Source organism: Carassius auratus, chromosome 3 (genome assembly GCF_003368295.1).
Source record: "Carassius auratus strain Wakin chromosome 3, ASM336829v1, whole genome shotgun sequence".
NCBI classification, from domain to species: domain Eukaryota; kingdom Metazoa; phylum Chordata; class Actinopteri; order Cypriniformes; family Cyprinidae; genus Carassius; species Carassius auratus.
Window position 1 is genome coordinate 29,999,472 of NC_039245.1, and position 26,247 is coordinate 30,025,718.

Genomic DNA, 26,247 nt, shown 5'->3' on the forward strand with positions numbered 1-26,247 from the left:
ATATATTTTTATTCATTTGTAGATTTTCTCTGTAATGAGGAAGTGAGTATTTAGTGGATTGTTTAACAAAGGGTTTAAATAAAAGAGTGACCATTAGTTCCACAAACACAGTATTGATACTCTGAAGTGATGTAAGAAAAAAAATAGCATCGGTGTTGGATTGGTATTGGCCGAATCTTACATTATGTAATCTTACACTGCAAAATAATAACTCAAAGATTAAAAAATAACATCATAGATATTTACTGAACCCTTAAATTAATCACAATTATATAATGAAAGCAATTAAAAACAGACAGTTAATCATGATAATCAGCATAATCACCAAAGCCCTAAATTAGACAATTAATCGCAATAACCCTAACTATTTTTTACAATTAATTGTCGGCCAAATCTCATAATCGTGACAACCCAGTATTGGCACATGCGACATTCGGAGGACACTGCCTCCGAAATTAGACGCAGCTTATGTGGTTGTAAAGCATACTAAGATGTCTGCTGTCTGGTTGCTAGGATGTTCTAAATAGTTGCCAGGGAATAACTATGCTGTCGCTACATAGGGATGTATGATACTGAAAAACGATATACCTCAATACATTTTGGGATTTTTTTCAATAATGATAATTAAAAAATATTTAGATGAGTGTGTTTTTTTTTTTTGCTGGTACAGGCCTGGCATGGATAGATTAGTCTCACCCAGCCAGACCTTCAGACTGACGACAGAAGGTCTGGGAACCTTGGTCGCTTTGAATGGCCAACTCCCGCTCAAGAGGCTATAAGACTGACAGGTAAAGCAGCCAGTCATGTTTTGTTTTGTGTTGTGTCATGTTTAGAGGTGTGGAAATATCCCCACAATAACAGACCGGTGTGTAAACCCTTGGATGGGTTTTGAAAGAGTCTATGCCGCAAACTTTATATATTTCACATACTTTTGAAATCCAGCATTTAGTTGATCCTGATAAGCACTCGTCATCACAGTTGTAAACAAGCCAGCCTTCTTCTAACATGAGGAGGTTCGGCATCATGGTGTCTTTGTTTTCAAGCAGAGCGTTAAAGAAATTGACACAGACCTCTCTCAGAAATCCTGTATAATTCAACAAATCAGATGAGGAACTCAAAACTCCTGAAGCGTTTCCAATTGTGTGTGCCATATGTATCAGACGTTCAGCCAACAGTCTGTGGGCGTCGAGAATATGGACAAATAAACATGGCACTAAAACTGCCAGTAGATGGAGGCAAGTCTTAACAAGTGATTGGTTATATTATTCATTCATATGATTTGTTCAAAAAGGCTGATTCTGTTAGAAATGAAGCAAGCCACTGTCTTTATAAATGGGTCATTGAATCACTGACTCAAATGATTTTCAAAAAGAGGTTTATTCAGGAACAAAACACCACAGTGTTGCTCTGAGATGCAAAAAAATAATTCTGCTCCAACTTTGTTTGAAACTATTTTCACTGGTGAAACAAAGTAGCTCACACAGTGTTAACTTCTTGTTTTTTTAACTGTTATATAAAATCAATACAACATCTGCAATCGCTCTCACACGCTAATATTCAGGAAAACAGCACTCTTGCTTGTGTGATATTACTTTTCATAACTTAAATTATAGGGGCATTCTATCTGCATTCTAATAGGCTTGCAAAGTTCGTGACATACTCAATGTCCGCTTGTACATTGTTCAAATAATTACAGTATTATTGTAGACTATAAATATCACACACACCTATCGCTAAGATGTTCTTAGGGTTTTTTAGACGTCTGCTATGTGGTTGCTTGGGTGTACTGAGTGATTTTAGACGTCTGTTATCCGGATGCTAGCATGTTCTAGGTAGTGGCCAAAGAGTTACTATGTGGTTTGGTTAAGGTGTACTGATTGTTTCTTAGTCTCAGGATGTTCTAGGGGTTTCCAGCACATTGTGTACTTGCTTAGTTGTACTTGGTGCATAAATCACTTGGAATGGTTTAATTTAGAGAGTGACGTCTCATTCTCTGTGTGCTTACGAGCACGGCTTTCATCTCTTCTAACTTTCTCTTTACTCTTTCTCTCCATTATTGTGATTGACAGCTGGTATTAAGAGGACTTCTGGAATGTGAGGAAAGACAAGGAGAAAAGAGGGAAAGAGAATAAGAAAGGGGACTGAAACAGTCCACTCTCTAATCAGACCACATGAGCCAAAAGTCACAGGTCTGTATTGATAGCACACAAAACAATGCTAAATATAAAGAAATGCAACTTACCATTTAATCGTGCATTAAAACTACACAAGGTACAAGAGAAAACAACCCAGACTACACTAGATAGTTGTTAATTTGCAATGCAGGTCACAATTTGTTTTGGGTTTTGTTGTTTTTCTTAATCAGCCAAAGCTGGTTTTCTGGTCTTAACTAAAATTACTAAAACTAAAATAAAAGCAAATTAAAACTATTTCAAAAACATTCAAACGTACTTATACTTTTTCATATGAAATTAAACTGAAAATATAAAAATAAACATTAATTCCAAATATTAATAAACACTATAATAGTTTCTGAATAATACTAAAATAACATTGTAAGGACATTTTCGTTTACTGTTTTACACAGAACAGTTTTGGAAGCATATTTGGTCTGAAATGTAAAATCCTGGTCCTGAAGAAAAAAAATTTTTGAACCACTGATTAAATCAAAGCATGCAAGTCTCTTCAGAGTACTAAAGACATAAACAAACAATGTAACAGCAGCCAACAAAGCTCAATCCCCATGGTGCTCATGTGTTTAATATTAAATAGCTGGCTATGTCTTTTTTTGGCAATAGTGCAATACTGTTAATTAAAAAAGTATTTGCTAAACACAGTGACAAAATAGTCCAACGAAGTGCACAGAAGTCACACTTAAATTTATATCACTGCGAAAAGTGACCAATTCCTGCTGTGCACAATGCACATGATTCTAAGCAACATGCTGACATTTCATCTAATGGTAGCAATGTCAGGTTACCTCAAGCTCACGCTGGGCGTTACAGTTGGCTTCTTGGTGAAAAAGCTTGTACTTAACGTGTGATGTCATTTTTAATTAATTCAGTTGTGACAGTGCATACACTCAGAACCTGGCTGCTCACACCAACCCAGACAGAGAGGAGAGGAGAGAACATGATAAACGTGGCCCAGTGGCATGCTGATGGCAGTGATTGGACTCAGTGGGTAGTAGTACTGTACAGCATCACTCAATTATGGGTTGCCTTTGTAATGACTCTGGACAAAATTACAATGTCAGCTGTACTGACAGTCCTGCCAATAACTTTTTTCATTTCCTTTCATTTGGCACACATATGATATACATTCTCTCTCTGCACAGGCAGTACTGACAATCTAGATCAGGGCTTGAAAACAAAAAAAGAAATTCAATCAGTTCACTCCGAGCAGAATCAATATGTTAACGTTTCGGTTCCTGCGTTCCTCTGATATAATTACTGTTCCGAAACCGGTTTGGGTGGAAGAAATACTGGTTAATGATGTTTTTTTTTTAGAAACAATATTCTTTGCCTATAATTTGGTTAACAACAACAATAATAATAATAATAATAATAATAATAATAATAATAATAATAATAATAATAATAAAGTATAGCGTTTTCTTCACTAAAAAAGAAAAGGAAAAAATAGAGATCTAACACTTAGTCACAGCCGCTAAAGGCATCATCTTCTCTAGATTTTGGTTAATAATCAGTTAAGAAGCATCGGTTAACAAAAAACTGAATAATAGGTACTGTGTAATAAGTAACGCTGTATATGCGTCCAAAAGTCGGACTCCAAATTTCATTCTAAGAATTATTTTGAGGTTAATATAGCAAATGAAAACTGTTCAGCTTCCAGTAAATTTGAGAAGCTCCGCTAGGCTATTTTAGTTCCCATCCCTCCACAACAAACCATTTAAATTAACAGTATTTAGAAAAGAACAAGAATTACAAAAATAAGAAGCTATAGCAAAATTAAAGACAAACCAAAACCGTAATTAATTTAGGCTAAAACGAAGCTGAAACTAACGTTGGGTCTCTCATTCGACAAAAACCCAAATGTTTCCGTATTCGCGATGTATTTGAATAACAAATGATTATAAAAACAGCCTACATTTTTTGTGTCTGCATTATTTCTATTTCTGAATTTCTATTTTTTTTTTCTAAAAAACGAATTAATATTTTAACCAGCAAACCTTTTAAATATTTTGATAATTTACTGAAAATAAATAAAATACTTTTTTAACCGTTTAACTGATTATTAATCGGTCAAAGTTAGCTGAAACAGTTTGCTGCATTCATGCGCACTCAGAAACCGGTGACTGTGAACGAATCAGCAGAGCTTGTACGAGCTTTTGTCATTGCTGAATCTTTCTCAGACGTTTCCAAATGGCGAAATTGAGTTGCGCATCTATCTGTGCATGATGGTGTCCAGTGCCTCCGGTGAGCAGAGCTTCTCAAAGTCGGGAATAATCAAAGGAGAGCTGCAGTCCTCAGTTGGGCAGGAAAGGCTAAGCATGCTGTCGCTTGAATGTCAAATGCACATGCACCAACGCAGAGAAAAATTAGGCCTAATTTGGTCTTAATCTGGCCCTGAAGGCGGTGCATTGCCATTGAGACTTGCCTATGAGGAGTTCAGAGCTGAGTGGACATTTCACTCATTGGCTTCAGCAGCACATTTTCATAGACAGTACTTCTGGAAGTCGTGATTGTTTACAGCAAATTTCAAATATTAAATGGAACGATAAAATAATGTTATTAACCGGTTAATGGCCATTTCAAATTTTCGATTCAGTTTGGAACTATACATTTTGATTTCCTTTCTGTTTCTGGTTCTGTTCCAGTCAAAATTTCGTTCATTTCCGGTTTTCGTTCCATGAACCAGTTCAGAGCCCTGGTCTAGATCATCTTTTTTGTTTTGTTTTTGCCAACACTTTCATATTTTAATATCAAACATGTAGTTCTGTGGAAAAAGATATTTCGAAGAACGTTGACTTTCAATGAGTCATATGATGCTTCATAAAATAACATCTCCTATATGCCCCTCCTTTAAGCTCATCAGTCTGAATAGAGAAGTGTGCTCTGATTGGCCAGCTATTCAGTGCATTGTGATTACAAAACAATAACAAAAAAAAAACATTACAAATGAGACATCCAGTGCAGACATAATTACTGTATATAATGACTTATACTGTCTTCTTATGCATTGCATCGCACCAAGTAAACATAAAACCATGTCTGCATTTGTGATCTGAGACTTGACAAACAACAAGTGCTAAGCTACACTGTTCAAAAGTCATGCTTGAATCATCAGTGGCAAATCCTTTGCATAAATAAACGTACTTACAGACTGTGAGTCAGAAGTGCCAGCCTTGTAGTCTTCTCTCTCAGGATTATGATACAGTCGTACATAAAGTGTCCTGCACACATCTGAATATTTGAGATGAACTGTTCTGGAACAGTGTTGTAAATACAACTTAACCACTGATTTCTAGCTGTGTCCTCTTTTGGAAGACCAAACAAAGTATTTTTGCTTTCACAATGAAACCGTGTCTCCACGACATGGCGCCAGCGGCAACAGCAAGAATGAAAGTAACTCCTTCTTTCTTTGCGAGAACATTTGGTCGGTGTTATGCATCTTCTCATATCGTGACGTAGATGTGGGGGGGTGTTTAAACAAGGCATTTTAGGAGGGCGTGAACGAGTCTTAATTTTTATAAAGAATATCTCTTTGGGCTTGAGACTTTAGTCTTTGCAGCTTTAGGGATCTCATCTATGCACAAACACCCTGAAACACTCCAAAGAATACGGAAAACATATTTCAAAATATCTTCTTTTGTGTTCCACAGATGAAAGTTTTTATTACATGTTTGGTACAACATGAGGGTTATTTTCTTTTTTGGACGAACTAACCTTTAAGTCTTGCCGACTAATACACTGATAAATGAAAGATCTTTAAGACAAAGGCATTTATCAAAACCCATTACCAAGCAATTATGGCTACAAAAACATCTATTCGTCCATATATATCTCTTCTTAACCTTCTTCTCTCCTTTAGGCTCACAGTAGCAGGCGCTGGCCTGTGAAATTCAATGTTCAGAGCAGTGCTGCGGTGCTTCTGATGAAGGGAGAGCTGTGGCAACTCATTTCAACACATGTCTGTGTTTGAAACACCAACAGCTTCAATCTCCACCTGCTTCATAGTACCATCTGTATTCATTGTATTCTGAGCAGATACAGATCTTTTATGGAGATGTGCAGATGAGAGCACATTTCAACGCTGCTGATGATACCCCCAATGGGGTCAGTAAGACTTTCTTTCAAAAATATTAATCTTTTTTCAGCAAAGATGCACATAACTGATAAACAATTGAAAGAAGAGACATTTGTAACAGATTTCTATTTCTTTTAAACTTTCTGTACATCAAATAATCCTGATTTCAGTTTCCACAGAAATATTAATAGCATAATTAATTTGGGCATAGATCAATTGCAACAAATATATTACAGATATTACAATTAAAAACAGTGATTTTAAACTGTCTTTACTATATTTTTTTATCAAACCACTGAAGCTTTGGTGAGCATAAGAGGCTTCTTTTAAAAACATTTCACATATCTTACCAACCCCACTTTTGAATGGATATAATAAATCATAAAAACAAAAGTACCAGCATTGAATCTTTAGTACTTACTGTATCATCCATTATTTGAAATCTCTTGATGTACACTAGGGTTGGTGTGACCCGAGATACCGATGAATACACCACAGAGACAGATGTGTGTCTGAAGCATTTTTCTGCTCTCTCCACCACTGAAACCAATCTCTCTGACAACCCAGTCTCACAATGACAGCCAAGGACATTCAGTCTCCCAATTACCAGCAGTAAAGTCTCTTCTCTACAGATTCAGCTCAGGCCAACCAAAGAGTCACCTTCATTTACAGTTATATAAAATGACAAGACATTGTGTGCAGACACTGATATTAGAGGCAGAAAGCTCTAGTAAAAAGACAACCACAAGGGACAACCACCTCAGCACATGCTTTTCTACTGCTCTCTCTCTCTCTCTCTCTCTCTCTCTCTCTGTGGTTATCCATCAGTGTAATCAATGTGACAGGCTCATTAGAGCTCTGACTTAACTATCATTCAGCAGCAGTCACTCAGAAGAAACATCTCGGAGTTCAAACTCCAATCACGAGTGATCTGTACCGAAAACAATACACACACACACACACACACACACACACACACACACACATACATACATACATACATATACATATACATATATATATATATATATATGAAGCTAATCACAGTTCATGAATGAGGATGGCGGTTTCCTCAACAATAGGAACTTTTTTTGTCTTAGGTGATTTAATATAAATAAATAAATAAGACATAATACATTTTCTTTTTATATATATGAAGATCACATTAAAAGTTTCTTGGTAACTGTAACCATTTTCTAATCTTAAAATATGTTATTTACTTTAAACTTTGGATAATACACACAATGAAATCAATTCATACATCCTTACATGATTTCAATATGTACTATATACATTTTACACAAAATTTGACTGTGCTTTTGTGCCGTCATTTTTACCACAAGCAACATATTTTTCCACAGTTTTATAAAAAGTTTTAAAAAGTGTCAGCGAAGAGTATGTTTGTGTGTCAGTGAAGGATATAGTATTCACATAAGTAGCATTAACAGACCACGTAAGCCATTAACTGCTCTCAAGCAGGTCCTGTTCCACAAGAGGTGACATGCTTAGTCAATCTGATCAGCTGTCTGTAACCTTAATCTCGAAAACATGCTGTGTACACACAATGATCCATACAACAAAACGCACACACACTCTTAAGACATGCATTTACACAACATTGACGTGTTAGTATGGCAGGATCCCTTTGTGACAGCAATCTCACAACACAGCTGTGATCAGGAAAAACCTGCAAAGACTGTGCTACCTGACCAGTGAGGACACAGAAATCACCCAATATCAGGCAAACGGCATCTTAATTGCATTCTGGTTCAGTTCAAAACTGGTTCAAAATATGTCCATGACATTAAACGCATATGAAATTCTGTGATAGAAATATACATTTAAAAATATACATATTAATACAAATACATTAGTACAATTCTCAGACATTCTATCTAATGTCCTGTTAACCGTCAGAGAAAATTAACATTTGAATACTTTTTGTTTTTGGAAAGAGGGAGAGGGAGAGAAAAAAAGGTGCCCTGCAGAAGATCAATGCATGGAGCTTCAGTCCAGTGTTTATTTGAAGTGTTAATAGAACCGTTTGCAGCAGAGCAGAGAAAGAGCAAAGAGCAATGCAGAAAACGACTTCATTTGCACATCCTCACATCACAGCAGTCCCACATTGAGCTATACGCTTCTAGATTTGTTAATGTTTCTCTCTTTATCTCTAGCGGTTTTTTCTCTTTCATGTTTTCATACTGGTGTCACTATGTAAGTAGTATATAAATGACAATATGCTATAAGCTCATCACTACATTCCTAGTGTGAAGACTGTAGAGGTCTGTTCAATACTGCTGCTGTTGCTGCCTCAGTTTCAGTGTTTAATATCCACATGATCCAGCTTATAATACCAATGATATTAGATCAGTATGCCATATGTTAAGCAATACATCTGCATAATTCCATTTGTGAGCTAAATTCTAATCCTTGCTTTTCACATGCACATATAACACTAACTCGAAAGTCCTGCTGCATTTCTTTTAAAAGCCTTTTCTATGTCTGTTATAGCTAAATTCATGTTTTCTTTCCAAACACTGCCGCCTAGCGATGATGAGACGCTGTTGCAATAACCTCTTTCGTTCTAATTCAGTGGGATGAAACGGTCTCAGTCTTGTTTTACTGCTGCACATATATATTTTTCCAAGAAGAAAAAGACTAAAACTACATCTTATTTGCACATTTCTGCTCAAAAAGCATTTTAACTAGCTTTAGGAGTACACAGACATAAATATGACCTCACAGCCAGTAGACATGCATTCGGATTTTGATAAAAACAAAGTGTGTGATTAACTGCATCATAATAAACCTAAATATCTTTGTGTACAGCAATCGTCTGTGGATGTCAGGAATCCCCTCCACTCCAGCTGTTTGACTGACAGCTCCATTGAGGCATATACAGCATGTTGACAGCAGCCATTAAAACATCCGGTGTCAGGTTAATGTTTTACAAGGCTTCAACTGTAACTCAAGCAGCAGACTGTGAAACAGTGGCAGTATGGATTGTTGTTTATATGTGAGTGAGAGCTGATATGCTAGGGATGCATTCTGGCTCCACTTACTCTCATTTATCAAGTTCACAAAAGCAAAGCACTGAATCTGGATGGTCGTTCCATGTTATATTGGATAACTATAGATACTCTCCCTGTCACGTGTCCTAATGCATCTAGACACACTGCCAACGAAAACAGAAGGAGCAGGAGAGCATGAGCTCCCAGTAAAGTGAGTCAAAACCTATACAACAAATATACGAACCTGGTTCAAGTCAGCCATAGCCAAAACAGTGCTACAATTCATGCTTCATGTCATAAACAGGGCATAGGTCAAAAACACTTTCTTCTATATTACTGAAGCAATTTCCACTGAAAAAAGCCTTTCTCTGTGCTAACACACAAACCAAAATTTTCAACCAGTCATCTCCAAAGCCAACTTTAGAGTTCTAGTAACTCGGAGATCCTTAATAATATGGTCAATGGCTGTTAATTCAATGGGATGCAATGATAAACAAGAAGCATTTTCTGCTGAGCAGGACTTTTTAGTGTTGGCCAAAGCAGATATAATTGCACATGTCATGTGGAAAAGAAAAAAACTACACAGAAATCTGCCCACCTGATAGTAGTAGCCATTGTCCGTCTGGTAAGGCTGTGCACTGATGCTGGGGGTCCCAAGTGCCGTTTTTAGGATCTCCTCACAGCCTAAATCACAAAAAGAAAAATATTAGTCCTGTCAAGACACATCTCAAAAACATAAACATGAAAGAGATCATGCCCAGCTATTATCAAATTCCATGACTATTCTGCAGCATATTCAGACACTACGGCTGTTGTTCTGTATGTATAAATCAGCTTCTGTCACTTTAAAATCTTTGCTTGACGACATCTTGTGTTTTCTCAAACCAGGCTTGAATTATTGAACTTCACCCACTGTAAAATTTAGAGATTCTTTGCTCTTATGAGAGCCAAAAAATAATTGTCAAGATCCACATTTTGATCAAAACTAAAGTTCAACACTATCAATATCATGTTGCAAAGGGGAACCATTCTCTTAAATACATGGCAATATTATTTCTCAAATATACAAACCCATTTGCAGGATTATGACAAGTTAAGTAAAATCTCATGAATAAATAACACACTGAGAGGCACAGTGAAGGGCAGCCCAGGACTCTGATCCATTTATAGTCACACAGCATGAAGTGTAGTGCAGGCTCAGTGCTCGGTGACATCTTAAGTGGGCAACAGCTCGTCCTGGCTCCAGGAATGTCCCAAATGGGAACATATTGTGGGCAATGCATAAATATATAAAGCCATGCACAATATGACTGTTTTAGCAGAGCAAAGACAGACCAATGGTGAAACAGTGGCAACAATCCTGCACAACACACAACAATGCGGCCTCCTTTGGGACCTCAGAAGGACAAACATAGACTTTGGCTTACTAGACTTGGTGTGCGTGGCAGGGATCAGGGATTGGGGGGTTCATTAGGGAATGAGTGAGTGGGAAGACCACTGGGGCTCATTAAACACAGGACACAGGAGGACAATGTCTTTGGGCCTGGAGCCCATTTGGCCTGCCTAGGTCTCCCTCTTCGGCCGCTTACATAGAGCACTGGCACACAGATGTCCTACCCGGGTCCCCGTGCCAGCTGGTGCCCTGTCTATTCAGCTGGCAGATCTCTGCTTCATAAGTCTGCCAGGCAGCGTATGTATTCCCGGCTGACAAATGTAACCCTGTTTACTGCGCTCTTACTGACAGTGAAATAGGGAAGAGCTAGAAAAGGTAGTAAGTGCCTTAAAACAGCTAGAAATAATGTGAAATTCGATTTCTAAAACATGATTACACAGTTACTTTGTCTGTGAATCCCATGGTGATGCTTGATGCTATAATCAGGAATCACATCCCCCCATCTTTTAACTGAGAAGCACAATCCATGCTAACAAGTTAATTACTATGCTGTCGTTATATGAGAAAATGTTTCAATCTGATAAATGGTTAATTAAAGGCATACCCAGAAATGCTGGTAATTTGTTGTTTGAATGTGGTTCTTTTCAATTAAACAGATCAAGAGTGTTCTGTGGTGAAGCAGGGATCTCTAATCAGATTCTGCTCACTCAGGCTATTAATTATCCCTTACAATTCAAGATTTTCACCGGATACAGAAGTCAATGCAGAATCATTGCTAAAAAGACAGAGCTGTGGGCCATTATCTGCCTTTGGGTTCTTCTGATCAACAAAATAGAGCAATAATACTAGTCTGTAGATAAAATTGCATACATTTCTGGAATGATGTACAACATGCTCTTTTCAATTCAGGAACATTTTGGAGTGTCTGACTAAAGAAACATAGTGTGTAGTAACTAAGCTTTTATATGCAGAAGCTTTCAGGGATTCCCAAACTTTTTCAACAGCCAAACCAAAACATTTATTTGAGGTATTCCCAAAGATTTTAGGTTAATATTTTAATATTTAAAAACACATTTGCACGTTCATGGTTCTCTGATGTTGGTTAATGATAAAATTATATGCAGTTAAACAAATAAATTATTCGGATTATATTACATTGTTACGTATTTTTAAATGATTTATTTTAATTCATTCCTATCTTTTCCTCATCTCATGAACCACCTGGTGTTCTTTTCCTGAATCCCAGTCTGTGAAACCTGGGGTAAGGTATACACATTTCATTTACAATAAAATATTTTTTTTGACAAAAGAATATGACAGTATTTTTGTAGTGCATAGCTAAGCTATTTTAAATAGTAAATTTTGTAGTCAAATTTCAGAGACTTTTACTCTGATGTTCTTAGAATCCCTTTGATCCAATGCAAGCAGATTCATAAATGGTATTTATTGGTATGAAGGGAAGGGAACCGTCCTCTTACCTTTGCTTGCAAACACTCCATGACAGAAATCTCTGAAGTTAATTCTGCCATGAGCATTAGGATCCAGGTGCTTGGCAAACTTCTTCACCTAAAAAAAAAGAAAAGAAAAAAAGATGACATTAGTGAGACTGGTTAACACAAAGTCTCCTTTATGAGGAGGATGATCACAAGTTCAGTTCAGTACCTTACTATAAATAAATGAGGGAGGGAATGTGCATGTTATCAGTGGTCAGCTTCACCTCCCACTGATGAAGCACTAGAACAGGTGCCGTCAGTACATGTCACCGCTGTCAGCAACTCTGTGGTAACAATGATGGACAGCTGTCAAAGTGAAAAAGACTGATGCCAACATACTGCTGACATGATGTGGCAAGACTCGCTTACTCAACTCATAGACGATTTGCCTTCAAGACACCTTGGTCAAGCATAGCTGTATCTGTTTTTCTAAAAACAGTGAATTCTGTATTGCTCAGAGGTTGCTTTTTCATGGCTTAGGAGACTTAATGGAGTTCTTTGCCATGTTTAATGTGATCTCTCATTAGTTATTTTTCTTTCCTATGGGAAGGTTGCCCTTAGGGGCTGCCAGACATGTTTATGAGAAAACATTCCATGGTAAATCATCAGAACTGTGATTCCCACTTCACACACAGCTCCTTTCTAAATATATTCTCCCTACAAGAAGAGAAGAAGTGTTCTTGACAAGTTCTCAGTCTTGCAGTCCTTCTGTCATAGCTGCTAGAATGATTCAGCACACTGCTACAGAAACAGAGGCGTTTAGTGCAATAGCAATAGGACAGAGAGCTGAAACACAGCAGCCATGAAAGCGGGTAATGCATCTCTGTGATGGTGCATGCACACACCAGGAAAGAGGAACACATGTGGGCTAAATAAATCACTTGCCCCAAATGTCTCTTCTACCTCAGCTCAGGCAAAGAGAGAAAGAATTCAGAGAAAAATGTGGAAGAATGCTATTTACATGTTCACTAGCAGGTTATTTTTTGTATACTTTTAGTCAGCAGGATGCATTAAAGGAAACAAAAGTGACATGTATAATGTCACTTGTATAATGCTACAAAATGTTTACTTTAAAATAAATAGATTTATATAGCTATTCAAAGAATTCTGAAAAAAAAGTTCTCACAAAAATATTAAGCAGCACAAATGTTTTGATAAAAAATGTTACTTGTGCAGCAAATCAGCATGTTAGGATTATTTCGGAGGGATCATGTGATGCTATAAAGATAACTGTAAATTCAGCTTTATCATCACAGAAATAAATCACATTTTTAAAATATTTACAATTTACATTACATTCGATTTCTAGAAAAGAAAACAGTTTTTTAAAATTACAATAATATGTGACAATATTACTGTTTTACTGCATTTTTGATCCAATAAATACAGCCTTGGTGAGCATAAAAAACTTCTTTAAAAAACTTTTTTAATTTTAAACGACCCTAAAATTGTGCATATTCGTGTATAAAGTATAGATAAATATACAAATATTACAGAACTTAAAACCTGCTAACATATACTATAAATTATCCAAGAAAAATATCTGCATATCTTCATTTCAATGAATGTGCAGAAACGGGAGCATTTGGTTGTTTTATTTAGTGATTTCACTAAATCAGAGCAAAAACATTAAAAATTGTCTTCGTTCTGAAGAAACACGATCACTTTATATAACGAACAGATTTAATTTAGGTTTTAATTCACATATAAACACTTGCATTAAACAGCTCAAAGTTCTGAAGTTTTCATTAAAAAATATCTTCATTTGCATTTCGAAAAAGGGTGAGTAACCAATGATAATGTCCATTTTTGGATGAAATTTAAAGATGTACTTTAATGCAGTTGTGTTCAGTTTGCATCACTAAAAACTGGTTACATTCGCAGAAATTAAAAATTCACACCAGTCCACGTCGTCTTTGTTTCTTTGAAGTCACTGGTCAAGCAAAAGTCTTTCATCAATCTTCATCCTCACAGTCAGTCACACACACACACACACACACACACGAAGCATTAAGCAACATTTTCATTTCCAATTTTGCATTCTGCTATGTTTGAGCCTAGAAAGTTTGCAGCTGACCCTCACATCTCATCACTGTGTGTTCGGTCAGGGTCCCTGTTGTTAATGAGCGTGGTATCAAGAGCTCAGTGTTAGCATACGCTTTTCAGGGCCGCTCCAGTGCAGAGAGGATGGAGAGTACAGACACACATGTTCACCACACGTTCTGCACTGAAACATCCTTGCGCTCTTCACGCATACCAATCACAGCAACCTCATACGGCGTCAGAAAACCGACTGGAGGAGGAGATGGAGAAGGGGAGGGGAGAGGCGAGAGAGAGAGACAGGAATAAGGAATGAAGGTGAAGACTAGATGGAGGATGAAGAAAAAAGGTGACCCATAAGAGGAAAAGGAAAGGGTATGAGATAATAGTGAATGTAATATAATGAAAATGGAAGAAGGGATGGATATAAAGTGATGACATTTAGAGATATTGCCCTAAAATCAATATAAATGATGAAACAGAAAATAAATGGGGGAGGGATTGGTGAGAAGCCCTGCTAAGACTGGAGGAGATGGTCATCACAAACATTCAAGCTGCTATCATGTACTGCTCCTCACAACTGTGGGTCAGAGTCTGTAACTAGCAGCACACAGAGAGACCAGTCATCTGTGACTGTACCTCACACTCACACACTCGTGCACTTACATCACTTCCTTCTGTACAAAGCACTCAGCTGTATCACTGCAACTGGTACAGCCTGGCACAAAAACATTTGCTTCTGACTAATGATAAAAGCACTATTTTACAGCCATTTTGTTCATTGCTCTTTTCATAGGATTATTATTATTCTGGCATATTCAATTGTATTCTACTGCGAAAGATAGATCCAGTTACATATACATATACAGTAAAAAAAAAACAATGTTTTTTTTATAACACAAACCACTTTAAAATAATCATGTACATAACATAAAACATTTACAAAATGTTTAAAAACAAAAAAATTCAAACAATGTTTTAAACTAACATTTAAATACCTTACCTTGCACAGTTTCACGTTATAATGCTCATCTACTTTAATTGAGAAGTGGTTACATACAGCTATACATTGTGCATTTGTCCAGTGCAGTGGTAATGATTTTGGTTTGTTTTGAATCTGTAAGGTTTAGAAGGACATCTTTTAAGGAGTAAACTATCAATCAGATAAAATCACCTATTTGTGCATACATGTTTAGAAGGTAAAAGAGTCCGACCTAACACGCTATAAAAACATACTGTGACAGCTTAGTGAGCTGGCATGGGATTTATTTCTCAAATCAAATGAGATAATCCATGTGCTTAATAATCACATTAATAATCCAGACGTGCAGTAAATGAACCTATGGCCAAATAAGCAGTGCACTATATCAAGATTTCCTGAAAAAGCAAACTGAGGCAGGTTGCTTTTTTAGTTTTTCCATTACTGCCGTCCACTGGGACCATAGAGACTCAATTTAAATGTCAAAGAGCCTTGAGGCACCACAATTCATTATGGATTAAATTGAATGTGTAAAGGAAGCCAATTAAACATCTTAATCAGCTGAATTAAAAACCAAGCGTCGACCAAAAATGGCTGTACATGGTTGAGCACCACACAGTTCAGAAAAATGACTATAATTTGTATCAGATACGGTCACTGAGTGCACCAAAATCTCAATCTAAATATGACCCTGGTAAATCCAGATCTCTTTGTCTATGTAACCAACAAATTCTACAATAACCTGCAATACATCCTTATCTTAAACAGCAGACTGCTTTAACTGAAATGAAGGCTCTTTTCATCATGTTTCCATTATGTTGCCACTTTAAACAGTTCTACTGCGTTCATTAATAAGTCTGTTTCAGTGATTAAAGAGTCCACAGGCACAAGCTATGTGTTGTTCAGTGAGCTTCTGAGTTAATGCAATAAACCGCACTTTCAACCAAAAGACACAAACTCATCATCTGGTATTCACTCTTCTCTTCTCTGAAAAATTAATAATCCATTCCTATATTATTTGGCATGCTGAAATGGCTTTCAGCAATGATATGAATTCTCCAAGGCCTTGTTTACACAAGTGCATCATCCCATTTTGCAACAAACATACAATTACATTGTCCATTAAATAGATTGCTGAATTCTTTGAATAATAAACAGAACAAACTTTACTTTCATGTTAAGTACATTTTGCATGTCCTGTCCACTATCATAATAGTCAACTAACCTTATCCGTTTTCTAATTTTAACTGGGCTATTGTGCAATTAATATTGTGATATATATTGCCTATATATATATATAACATGAACTGTAGAATCTGTAAGTGAAGCCTGATGACATCACAGCTGATGAAGGAGAGTGAGGAGACAGTTGTCTTGGTTACTTGGCAGAAGAGCAATAATTAAACTGCTAAGAGCCTACATAAAACTATAGCATCATTAACGTCCGAGGCAAATTACAGAAAATAATCTACGTGGATAAACCAACCTGTTTGCACAAATTTGAATAAACTTAATCCCAGAGATTTGAGGGTAAGATACAAAAGTGCTCTGCAGTAATTAAGACAAACGTCACAGAATCACGGAAATGAGTGAACGATTATATGAAGAGAGATTCTTACTTCGTCTCCTTGGCCGAACTGTAGACCGAGGTCCACGAAGTGCTCAACACGAATATAACCGTCCGCATCCTCGTCGCACACGTCGAACACTTCCTTGAGCTTCTTCAGGAACACCAGCAGCTGTTGTTGGTCGGGGAGGACACTGCCGTCCATCGCTGTTAGATGCTCTGTATTAGAGACACTGGGCTGTTGTGAGCGCGCTCGCCATCGTCTCGTCCTCAGCGATCTGGCATCAGCAGCATCACTTCAGTTCAGCTGGAAGAAACCATCTGCGCCTGCGGGGGTCGCGCGCGCCGGGATGAGCGCTGGCTTGGGTTTGACGTCACGGATGACGCGGATGTCTTGAGCACGCTCTGATTAGTTCATGCAACTGACACAAGTGTCAACGAAACTCATAGATTGGATGTTTGATAACATTTTGGGCTGAGCACATTTAAAACAAAAGATAAAGTGACTAGATTATCAAATATGTATGTTCCTGTTCTCTTTGCTCAGGGTGTAAGAACTGCTGGGCGAATATCAGTTCAGAATATTCTTAATTTTATTCATTAGGCGGCTCAACAGAATTCCACTTCATGGATTGAATACTTCAATCTAAAAAAGTCGTAAATTTGTTTGATTATTATTCCTACCAAGCATCTCATATGAAACGTAAGAAAACTGTAAAACCATTTCCTTCGTGTATAACAACCTTTGCTTTTATCTTCCAAGGATGATCCTAAAATAAAACGCTCCTGCACAGTAGTTGTTTTATTAGTTACGTAGATAACTTCCACACGCATCTTTCACTACATTTGCTTATCAAAAGCAACAAAAATCATTTATTTACACTAAGTGCAAATGCTGACAAGTGATAATCACACAACATGTAAAAAATATTATGCGCTTTGTACTAACAGCAAAATATCTCCCTCTAGTTAGTAACAAATTCCCTTTAAGAAGTTGAAGTAAAAACCTTTAAAAGGGACGGTTCACCCAAAAATGAAAATTCTGTCATCATTTGCTCACCCTCCTGTCGTTCCAAACCTGTATGAGTTGCTTTCTTATGTTGAACATAAAAGAAGATATTTTGAAGATTGCTGGTAATCAAACAGTTTGCCATTGACTTCCATAGTATTTTTTCCTCTACTATAGAAGTCAATGGCAACCACCAGCTGTTTCAACCTTCAAAATATCTTTTATGTTCAACATAAGAAAGCGACATGAGGGTGACATGATGCCAGAATTTTCATTTTGAAGTGAACTATCCCTTTAAGTATTCTATAGTCTTTATTAATAAAAACAGCCTTTCCCAATAATGTTGGCTATTTGAACTCAATGTATAAACAGACACTGATGATAAATCAATCACCCGTACTCCCATATAAAAAACAATCTATTTATTTAACTGACATTGGGAATAAAATAAAAAAAGTTAATACAATTGTATGGAAATGAGCTGTTTCAACAAAACAGCTTTAAAATAAAAAGGCTGTCCGTATAGGTCTGGCTCAGGTAACAAGTTTTGTATGACCATCATCCAACATTCTCCACAATGAGTCGGGGCTCCAGAAGAGAATCCCAGCGCTCAGTCAGCTGCAGGAAAGACATCAGAGAAAGACTTGTTTTAGCCTACCACAGCATACACTTGTACAAAGAGCTGCCCTTTTTCACTTCAACAATTAAAAGGGATAATCAGAAAGCAACATTCATGTTGGATTGGGGGACGGGGTTACAATCCAAACTACAAAAGAGGGTTTAGAGCTTTGCCATACAGTCCTTGCCACAGCACTGTTAGGACACTGCACGTGTTCAACGTGGAGTACACAATTTTATATCCCTTTGAAACTTGTGTCAAGTGCAATTCCATAGCAAGTTTTGTAATTCTGATCCTTAATCTGAATTTAAAATATGACATTAGTCATGGTGCTAATTAGTCACAAACATTCTTCTCAGTGCAAGACATTTTAATACAGGATTACCACTGTCTTGCTGATATCTAAAACACCTCCCCACCAACAAAGGTAGTGGCAAAATGTAATCTTGTTAGTGTGCTGTATGTGTTTTATAACTCATATTAGTAACATACTCACTTAATGCCACAAAGTACATTTGCCTTTGCTAAGTAGGACCCTAGAGCAGTTCATATGTATTTCCAATCCATAGTAAAAGAAAGTTAATTAATAGATAGATCTGTCCCTGAATTCTGATTGGTCAATTTAATGTTACAGCCATTCTAAAATCCATGTGATGTGGATGTGAACTTGATGCGTTTTATGTAGCATTTATTTATGTAGGAATAATTCAACTAAAAATTTGTTTTATTATGTAGCATTTAAAGGAATAGTTCAACCAAAAATTTAAATTCCTAACAATGCACTCAACCCTCAGGCCTTCCAAGATGTAGAGGAGTTGTTTTGTCACTGGAACAGATTTTAGAAGTAATTGGGCAGGTTTTCTTTTGAAAACCTGGCAATCCTGATCTGAACGCACGTGCTGGAGATATACTACTAATCACAGGAGTGCCTTTACTGACAAGAGGAGTATGCAAATCACATTTGATTGTTTGCACAGCCCTAACTGTAGCATTCCATCATTTGCGCACCACTGAAATCCAAAAGTATGCATATTTCTCTCCTGATTCACAAAAGACTTTCACTGGAGACACAACATTGATAGAAAACTAATATTTTAGCTTGAAGCTGCAATTTGAAGTTGAAAATGTCTGATGGATTTGTTTCTTACAAACAGCTTGTTGCTTCAGAAAAGATTAACCGATTGACTGGAGTCGTGTGGATTACTGTAATATTTTCAGCACCCATTAACTAAAGTGGATCCGTTGGTGAGAAAATGATGTAATGCTGAATTTCTCCAAATATGTGTCATGGAATGAAGAAATAAACACATTTACATCTTGAATGACCCGAGGGTGAGTACATTTTAAGAAAAATGTCATTTCTGGATGATTATTTCTGTAAGAGAACATGAAGTACCTGTGAACCATGTGTGACGGCATACTCCACTCTCTCAGATCCATCAGAGTTCTGATACACCAGGTCAAACTTGCCAGGCTCAGCTGGAGCTAAAAGACACAATAAAATAAAGTATCGCTGCAGAAAGAAGAGTCCAATATTGTGTGCAATAAAGCACCTGCACCTCCAGGTGTCAAATTTATATAACCGAAACAGTGGCTATATAAAAAAACAAAAACAAAAAAATGTTTTGGTGGTACCTTGAGGTTGAGAGAAAAGTTCAAGCTCCATCACTTTGGTTTGGGGATTGAATGCAATAATCTTCCCTTCCTAAATAACAAGAGCACACTGATTTTAACACAACATGCACACAACACAATTTATATTAAAGAAGTGTATAATGGCTTACTTTATAATCAGACACCTCTGGAGTGTAGTTCTCGGTCAGCTCCAAAAGCTTTAAAACAGGAGAGATCCATGAAATGTGGTCACTGAACCTTGGAAAACTAATATATATATATATATATATATATATATATATATATATATATATATATTCATCATATCACATTGTACCTTAAAGGCAATTTTCTGGCCACTGCAGGAGGAGCTGCCAGCAAGGGTTAGAGCTGCATAGTCCCGTTTGGGAGCTATTTCAGGTGGATTCTACAAGAACACAACATGAACTTTATGGTTAGTGATTCAAGTGAACAATCAAAAATATTTTTTTTTATTTATAATTAATATTATTAATAAATAAATACAAATTACTTAAAAAAACTATTGCAAGAAAAGCATAAAACTAAGACCTATCAGATGAAAATGTTGTCCAGGTCTGGACGCATGACAGAAATTATGAAAATGTTTTATCAAGAGCAAGGGTTTTCAACCTTTACTGACCAGCATAAAAAAGCTAGATTTGAATCAGTGTTTCATGTTATAATTTCTTTTTATTAAATTAATAAACAATTTATATTATATTTTTTTAAAAATTACTGAGAACATCTAGCTTTTTATGTAACAAAAAAACACTGATTAACATTATACAATGACCTGATAAGCAAACAAATATCAAGAAAAGTCTTATGTCTTATCCACTGGTTGAAAACTTTAGATTTAGAGGCCATTTCTCTTGCAGTTCTTCTGCAAAAAATTCTTCACATTCATCTCACCTGCAGAATAAAGCTTTCATTAGTCAGAGAATCGTTCTGTTTCTGCCGCTCGCCATTTTCATAGCTGAAATGAAAGTCATTGTTTTCCACGGTGTGCCCCTGGCCCTACCAAAACCTCCTCTCCCACTGCCTCGGTTCGCTCCTCGACCTCTGCCTCTCTCCTGGCCTCTTGTGTTTCCTCGGTCCCTGCCTCCTGCCTCACTAACACCAGGCTCACTCCAGCAATTCTCAATCCCATTCCGTGCAGGTTGGCTTCTTAATCACAAGCTCTATTTCACTGGCGTCCGAGTCTGAGCTCTGTGCCTCATCCTGGGGCTTTTGAGACACAGAAGATGAGACGGACTGAATCGTAGTTTGAGGAGGGCGGAAGTAGTTACTTGTGATTTTTTAGCTGTAGTTTGTCTTGAGGTGGGTGACGATGAGGAAGAGGGAATCAGTGGGGCTCTCTCTACGTTGTGGGGTCTGAAGCGGACGTTTTGAGGTTGTGCTAGACAGTTTAGGAGTAACAGGGAAAGTGGCGGTGCAGGAATGTTGCTTTTGGTTTTCTCTGTGTCATCTGAAGACGACGAATCCGACGAATGTGCTTTCCTTCCGTGGCTTTTTGGCAGGCGTCTTTCTGCTTGGGTTTAGGTTTTGGTGGAGGAGCCTTATTGTTGAGACTCGTCCTCGCTGCTGTCCGAAGAACTTGACTGTTGGTTGGCGAGTCTTTTGTACGAGTCGTTTTGTCACTGGCAGGGACAGCAAAAGTGCTTTCTCTGTTGTTTTTAGTAGAAGAGGGGGTTTCAACGTTCCTTTTGAGGGGTGGCAGGTTTGGTGGATGACTCTTTCACCTCTTTCTTCTTCTTCTTCTTCTTCTTCTTGGCATCTTCTACTGGAGCAGAGCTATTGATTTTGCGCATTGCATGCTTCTTTTTTTTAGTTAGACCTTCACAGATCTGCGTCTCATCCTCTCTCCCTCTTTTCTTGGTCTTTGAGTTTTGTGCTTCAGAGCTCTGGTAAGGCCTCTTCTCCATTAATATAACCAGGACTGGATACCTTCACCCTGTCAATAGCATGATAAATATGCACTTATCAATATCAAACTCATTTCAAGCCATAAACGTTCACCATATCGTAATAAACACGGTTCTTACCTTATACCGTCATTATCACGTACGATATAAACACTTTCTGTGGAAGGGCAGGTAGCAATCCTCAATAAACAAGTCTAAAATAGTCCTACGGCTGTAGCCGAGCTTTTCTTTATGATGCTGGAGAGATCTGCAACAACCCGGCATTTGTTTAAGTCCACCAGCAACCAACACATCCGACATTCAGGCGTCGCGGGAGGAGGATAATCAAAGTACAATCTGACCCTGATAGAGTTGAGACTGGAGGTGGCCATGCCTGCGCTTGTATTGTCATGTGGACGATGGAGGCGCTCACTTGTTTTAAACTGGGGCTTCAGTCGAGCTGTCCCGCACTCTGCTGCTCTCTATTGGTGTGGAAGAGAAAAGCTAGAGTGTACTTCCTTGATTCGTCAGCTGACTGAAGTAATAATGATACAGTGCTGTTCCTCGAATCACATTGTTCAGAGGAGTGTGTTTTGAGTATCTAAAGCCGGGGTCCAAACACAGCCCATATGAGAGAGCGATAGCGATAATAATGGAGCGCTCGTGGATCGGCATTCTGGCTCTGCTGCTGTTTACTGTGAGCTTTTATAAAGGTATGGAGAATTTATATGCTGAATGTCATTCTTTGGATATTTGTAGGGATTAACGTTTTCGTGTGACTTTTCAGGCTCAGTCACACTTTTTATAGGTGTAAGAGTGTAACTGCAACATGAGAAAATATATGTTTTGTAACTTTAGACAGAAAGCGAAAGATATCAATTGTTTCTCCTGTTAATCGAGCCAGATTAAGGTTGTGAACCGAGAACCGAGTAAAAATAATAAGGGAACCGAATTGTTTCCTTAACGGGTTCCGTTAACACCGTGAAGAACGGAATGGTTCATTTGAGTCGGTTCGTTTTATTGACTCAAAAACAATAGAAACAATATCTAAAACACTGATATAAAAGTAAAAAAAAAACTTGACGTAAATAAATACCAAATATGCAACGGTTTAATATTCCTAAACCTTGCCATTTTCGGTTGTACTCGGTAGAAAAGGTTTGGTTCTCAATAAAAAAAAAAAACGTGGAATTGAATATGCACCACAACGTATTACTTTTCGTCATGCCGACCCAGAATGAACCTTAACTGTTTACTATGTTATGTTCTACTAATATATACTGTATGATATAGTTTTGCTTAATCTTCAAGCTTGAAAGGAATATAATTGTCAATTCCTTCAAGAGTTTGAAGGAAAGACAAGGATTTTGAAGATTATATACAATTTTACATATTTCTTCTCTTTTACATGTTGATTTTAATACTATAATTTTTAAAAGAGAGGACAAACCATCCCTTACAGACCTGTTTACATGAAATTGTACAGTATGAGAAGAGAGATATTAAAACAATTGATGCATTAGTCCGTAGGGTTTACTTCAAGATTTTTTTTGTATTTGTCCTTTAAAAGTATCTAATTCATTCCAAACGTAAAGTAGAAATCATCTCTCCAAGCCCATAATTGGACCGTAGGGCCTCCTTTCTGTTCCATAACAACAGTAGTAGCTTCTTGGCTGTAATTAAACTGTATGCAAACAGTTTGTGTTGTTGAGCTGATAATGGATGCATGCGTTCAGAAAGTACCAGAATGAAAAGTGCCGGATCCGGCTCCATTTGCACCCTAAAAATTTGTTCTCCTTTTTAAAAAAACAGGTAGCTGTGTTCCAGTTCAAGCCAAAGAGTCATGGGATATGTAGATGTCCGTGAAGGAGCTCATATGTTCTGGTGGCTGTACTACGCCAATAGCTCCAGCGCCAGTTATAAAGATCTGCCTCTGGTTATGTGGCTGCAGGTTTGTCACTTAATTGACCAGTCATCTATCTTCTCCATAACATTCTCCAAACATAATCTCATTGGAAGCTTGTAGAATTAGAATTTACATAGCTGTTATACTGTTTTCTATTTGTCCAGCCTGATTTTCCCCTCTCTTTTCTGAAGTACATCTAAGGTTGCTCGTGTTCCTGTTTATTTTAGGGAGGTCCTGGGGGATCTAGCTGTGGATTTGGCAATTTTGAGAAATTGGACCACTTGATAGAGACCTAAGCAAGAAGGAACATCTTGGGTATGTAAAGTAATATTTTCTTGACTTTCATATCCGCAGTATTGATTGAGTAATTTATTTTGGAAATATGGAAATATTTATTGTCTGTTTTGATTTATTGTTTCTATATATATAACTTTTTAATATACCTGTTATATACAACATTAGGAATTTGTGAATTTATTATTGAGGGTATTTTATTATTCACCCCAAAATCTCGTGTCCATGCACTGTCTGCAGGTGCGTGCTGCCAGTGTTCTATTTGTGGATAACCCAGTGGGCACCGGATACAGTTACACAGACACTGAAGATGCCCTTGCCAAGGACGTTGCGATGGTGGCATCAGACATGATGGTCCTCCTCAAGAGCTTTTTCTCTCTAAAGACAGAGTTTCAAGTAAGCAAAACAAAAATGCCTACCAGATTGAACTTAATATACCTTTCCACATAGTATCTCAAATGTTTTTCTCCCAACAGAGTATTCCCTTCTTTATATTTTCTGAGTCTTATGGAGGCAAAATGGCAGCAGCTATTTCCCTTGAACTCACAAAGGTACTGATATAATTGTTCTCAATTTAGCTTCATGAGAGGAAATTCTGTAGCAACACACAAGACTAAAAAAACGTAATGCGCTTGAGTCACAATAGTTCTTACTCCGGCGAAAGTAAATCTGGCATCAGTTTAGAATAATAATTTCTATTTACTGACCACACCTCAGATCAAATAAATAATCTGCACTGTATATTAATTTCCTCTCTCTTTAGGCAGTTCAAGCGGGTTCAATAAAATGCAACTTTGCTGGGGTGGCTTTGGGAGACTCCTGGATCTCTCCTATAGGTCTGAAAATGAGATTTACAGATATATTTGTCTTTTTATGGATTTTTAAGTTTTCATATCGCAGTTTACTAATCATTATGCACATTCATCATGCTTAGTCCTGACTTGCGTGACTTTATAAACCAGGTGTAAAGAATTATGATACAGGCACTCAACAGATCTGATTGTTTATTCTGTTTTAATGCAGACTCGGTCATGACTTGGGGTCCTTATCTTTACAGCACAGTGAGTAATTCATCATAATACCTCCTCTCTCCTTTCAGAGAAATTAGCATGATCGCATTAGCATGATCAAAACAACAATGCACTGACAATCAAAAGTTCCTTTGATGCAAAGCTGTATTTTCAGCTGTTATTACTCCAGTTTTCAGTGTCACATGATCCTTCAGAAATCAGACATTTCTTATTATTGATGTTGAAAACTGTTGTGGTGTAAAAACATTTGTGGAAACCATGATACAGATTTGTTTGTGACACATCAGACACCTGTTGATCAGAGGGTTTAATGCAGCTGATGTGTGTATGTGCTGTAGTCTCTGTTGGATGACAATGGACTGCAGGAGGTCACTAAAGCAGCAAATGCGGTGCTGGAGGCAGTAAAACAGGGACAGTACCGAAAAGCCACTGACATGTGGTCCATCACAGAGAACGTAGTGGAACAGGTGAGTGAGCCACCAGTAGCTTAAAGAATACATTCAAGTAGAGGCCTTAATGCATTGTTTAGTTAAAGAAATTAGATCTAAACATATTGTGTTAATCACTTCGTTAAGTTACTCACTTTATTCTGTTACAGAACACAAATAACGTGAACTTCTATAACATCCTCACTCAAAACTCTGATGAGATGGTGAAGACCAGCTCAGATCAAACCAATGGATTTCTCTGTGAGAAACTCAACATTGCACAGCTTTGTTTGTTACAGAAATGAAAATGTTCTGGTCATCATTTTTTGTCGCTTTTCTTTTTACAGCCTCACTGAAGCGTCGCCACATTCGCCCGTTGCACGTCAGTCCCTTTCAGAGTTGATGAACGGGCCGATCAGACAGAAGCTTGATGTCATACAAAGAATGTCACATGGGGAGGTCATTATACTTTTCATGATTTACAGAGGTATTTGTGTTTACAAAATAATGATTCTTACAAGTGTTCTTCTGTTCCTTCAGGACAAGCTGAGGCAGTGTTTGTCAGCATGGCAGGAGATTTCATGAAGCCTGTGGTGGACATTGTAGATCAGCTTTTGGCTGTAGGGGCCAATGTCACAGTCTACAACGGCCAGCTGGATCTTATTGTG

General features: G+C 37.4%; 1 protein-coding gene and 2 pseudogenes across 1 annotated transcript in view; 1 reads left to right on the top strand and 2 right to left on the bottom strand.

Moving 5' to 3' along the window:
- The window catches only part of LOC113053820 (rab11 family-interacting protein 4A-like), a 41,364-nt gene extending 24,267 nt beyond the window's left edge, over positions 1-17,097 (bottom strand). Inside the window, exons 1-3 of the mRNA XM_026219060.1 lie at positions 16,806-17,097; positions 12,153-12,240; positions 9,880-9,965 (exon numbers count right to left, since the gene is read on the bottom strand). Coding sequence (XP_026074845.1) covers positions 9,880-9,965; positions 12,153-12,240; positions 16,806-16,958 — 327 coding nt within the window. The 5' untranslated portion in view covers positions 16,959-17,097. The remainder of the gene's footprint in view (positions 1-9,879; positions 9,966-12,152; positions 12,241-16,805) is intronic.
- Positions 17,098-18,169: 1,072 nt separating this feature from the next.
- On the bottom strand, positions 18,170-22,315 carry LOC113042192 (coilin-like; annotated as a pseudogene).
- A 157-nt stretch (positions 22,316-22,472) lies between these two features.
- LOC113054601 (retinoid-inducible serine carboxypeptidase-like) lies at positions 22,473-26,244 on the top strand (annotated as a pseudogene).
- The last annotated feature ends 3 nt before the right edge of the window (positions 26,245-26,247 follow it).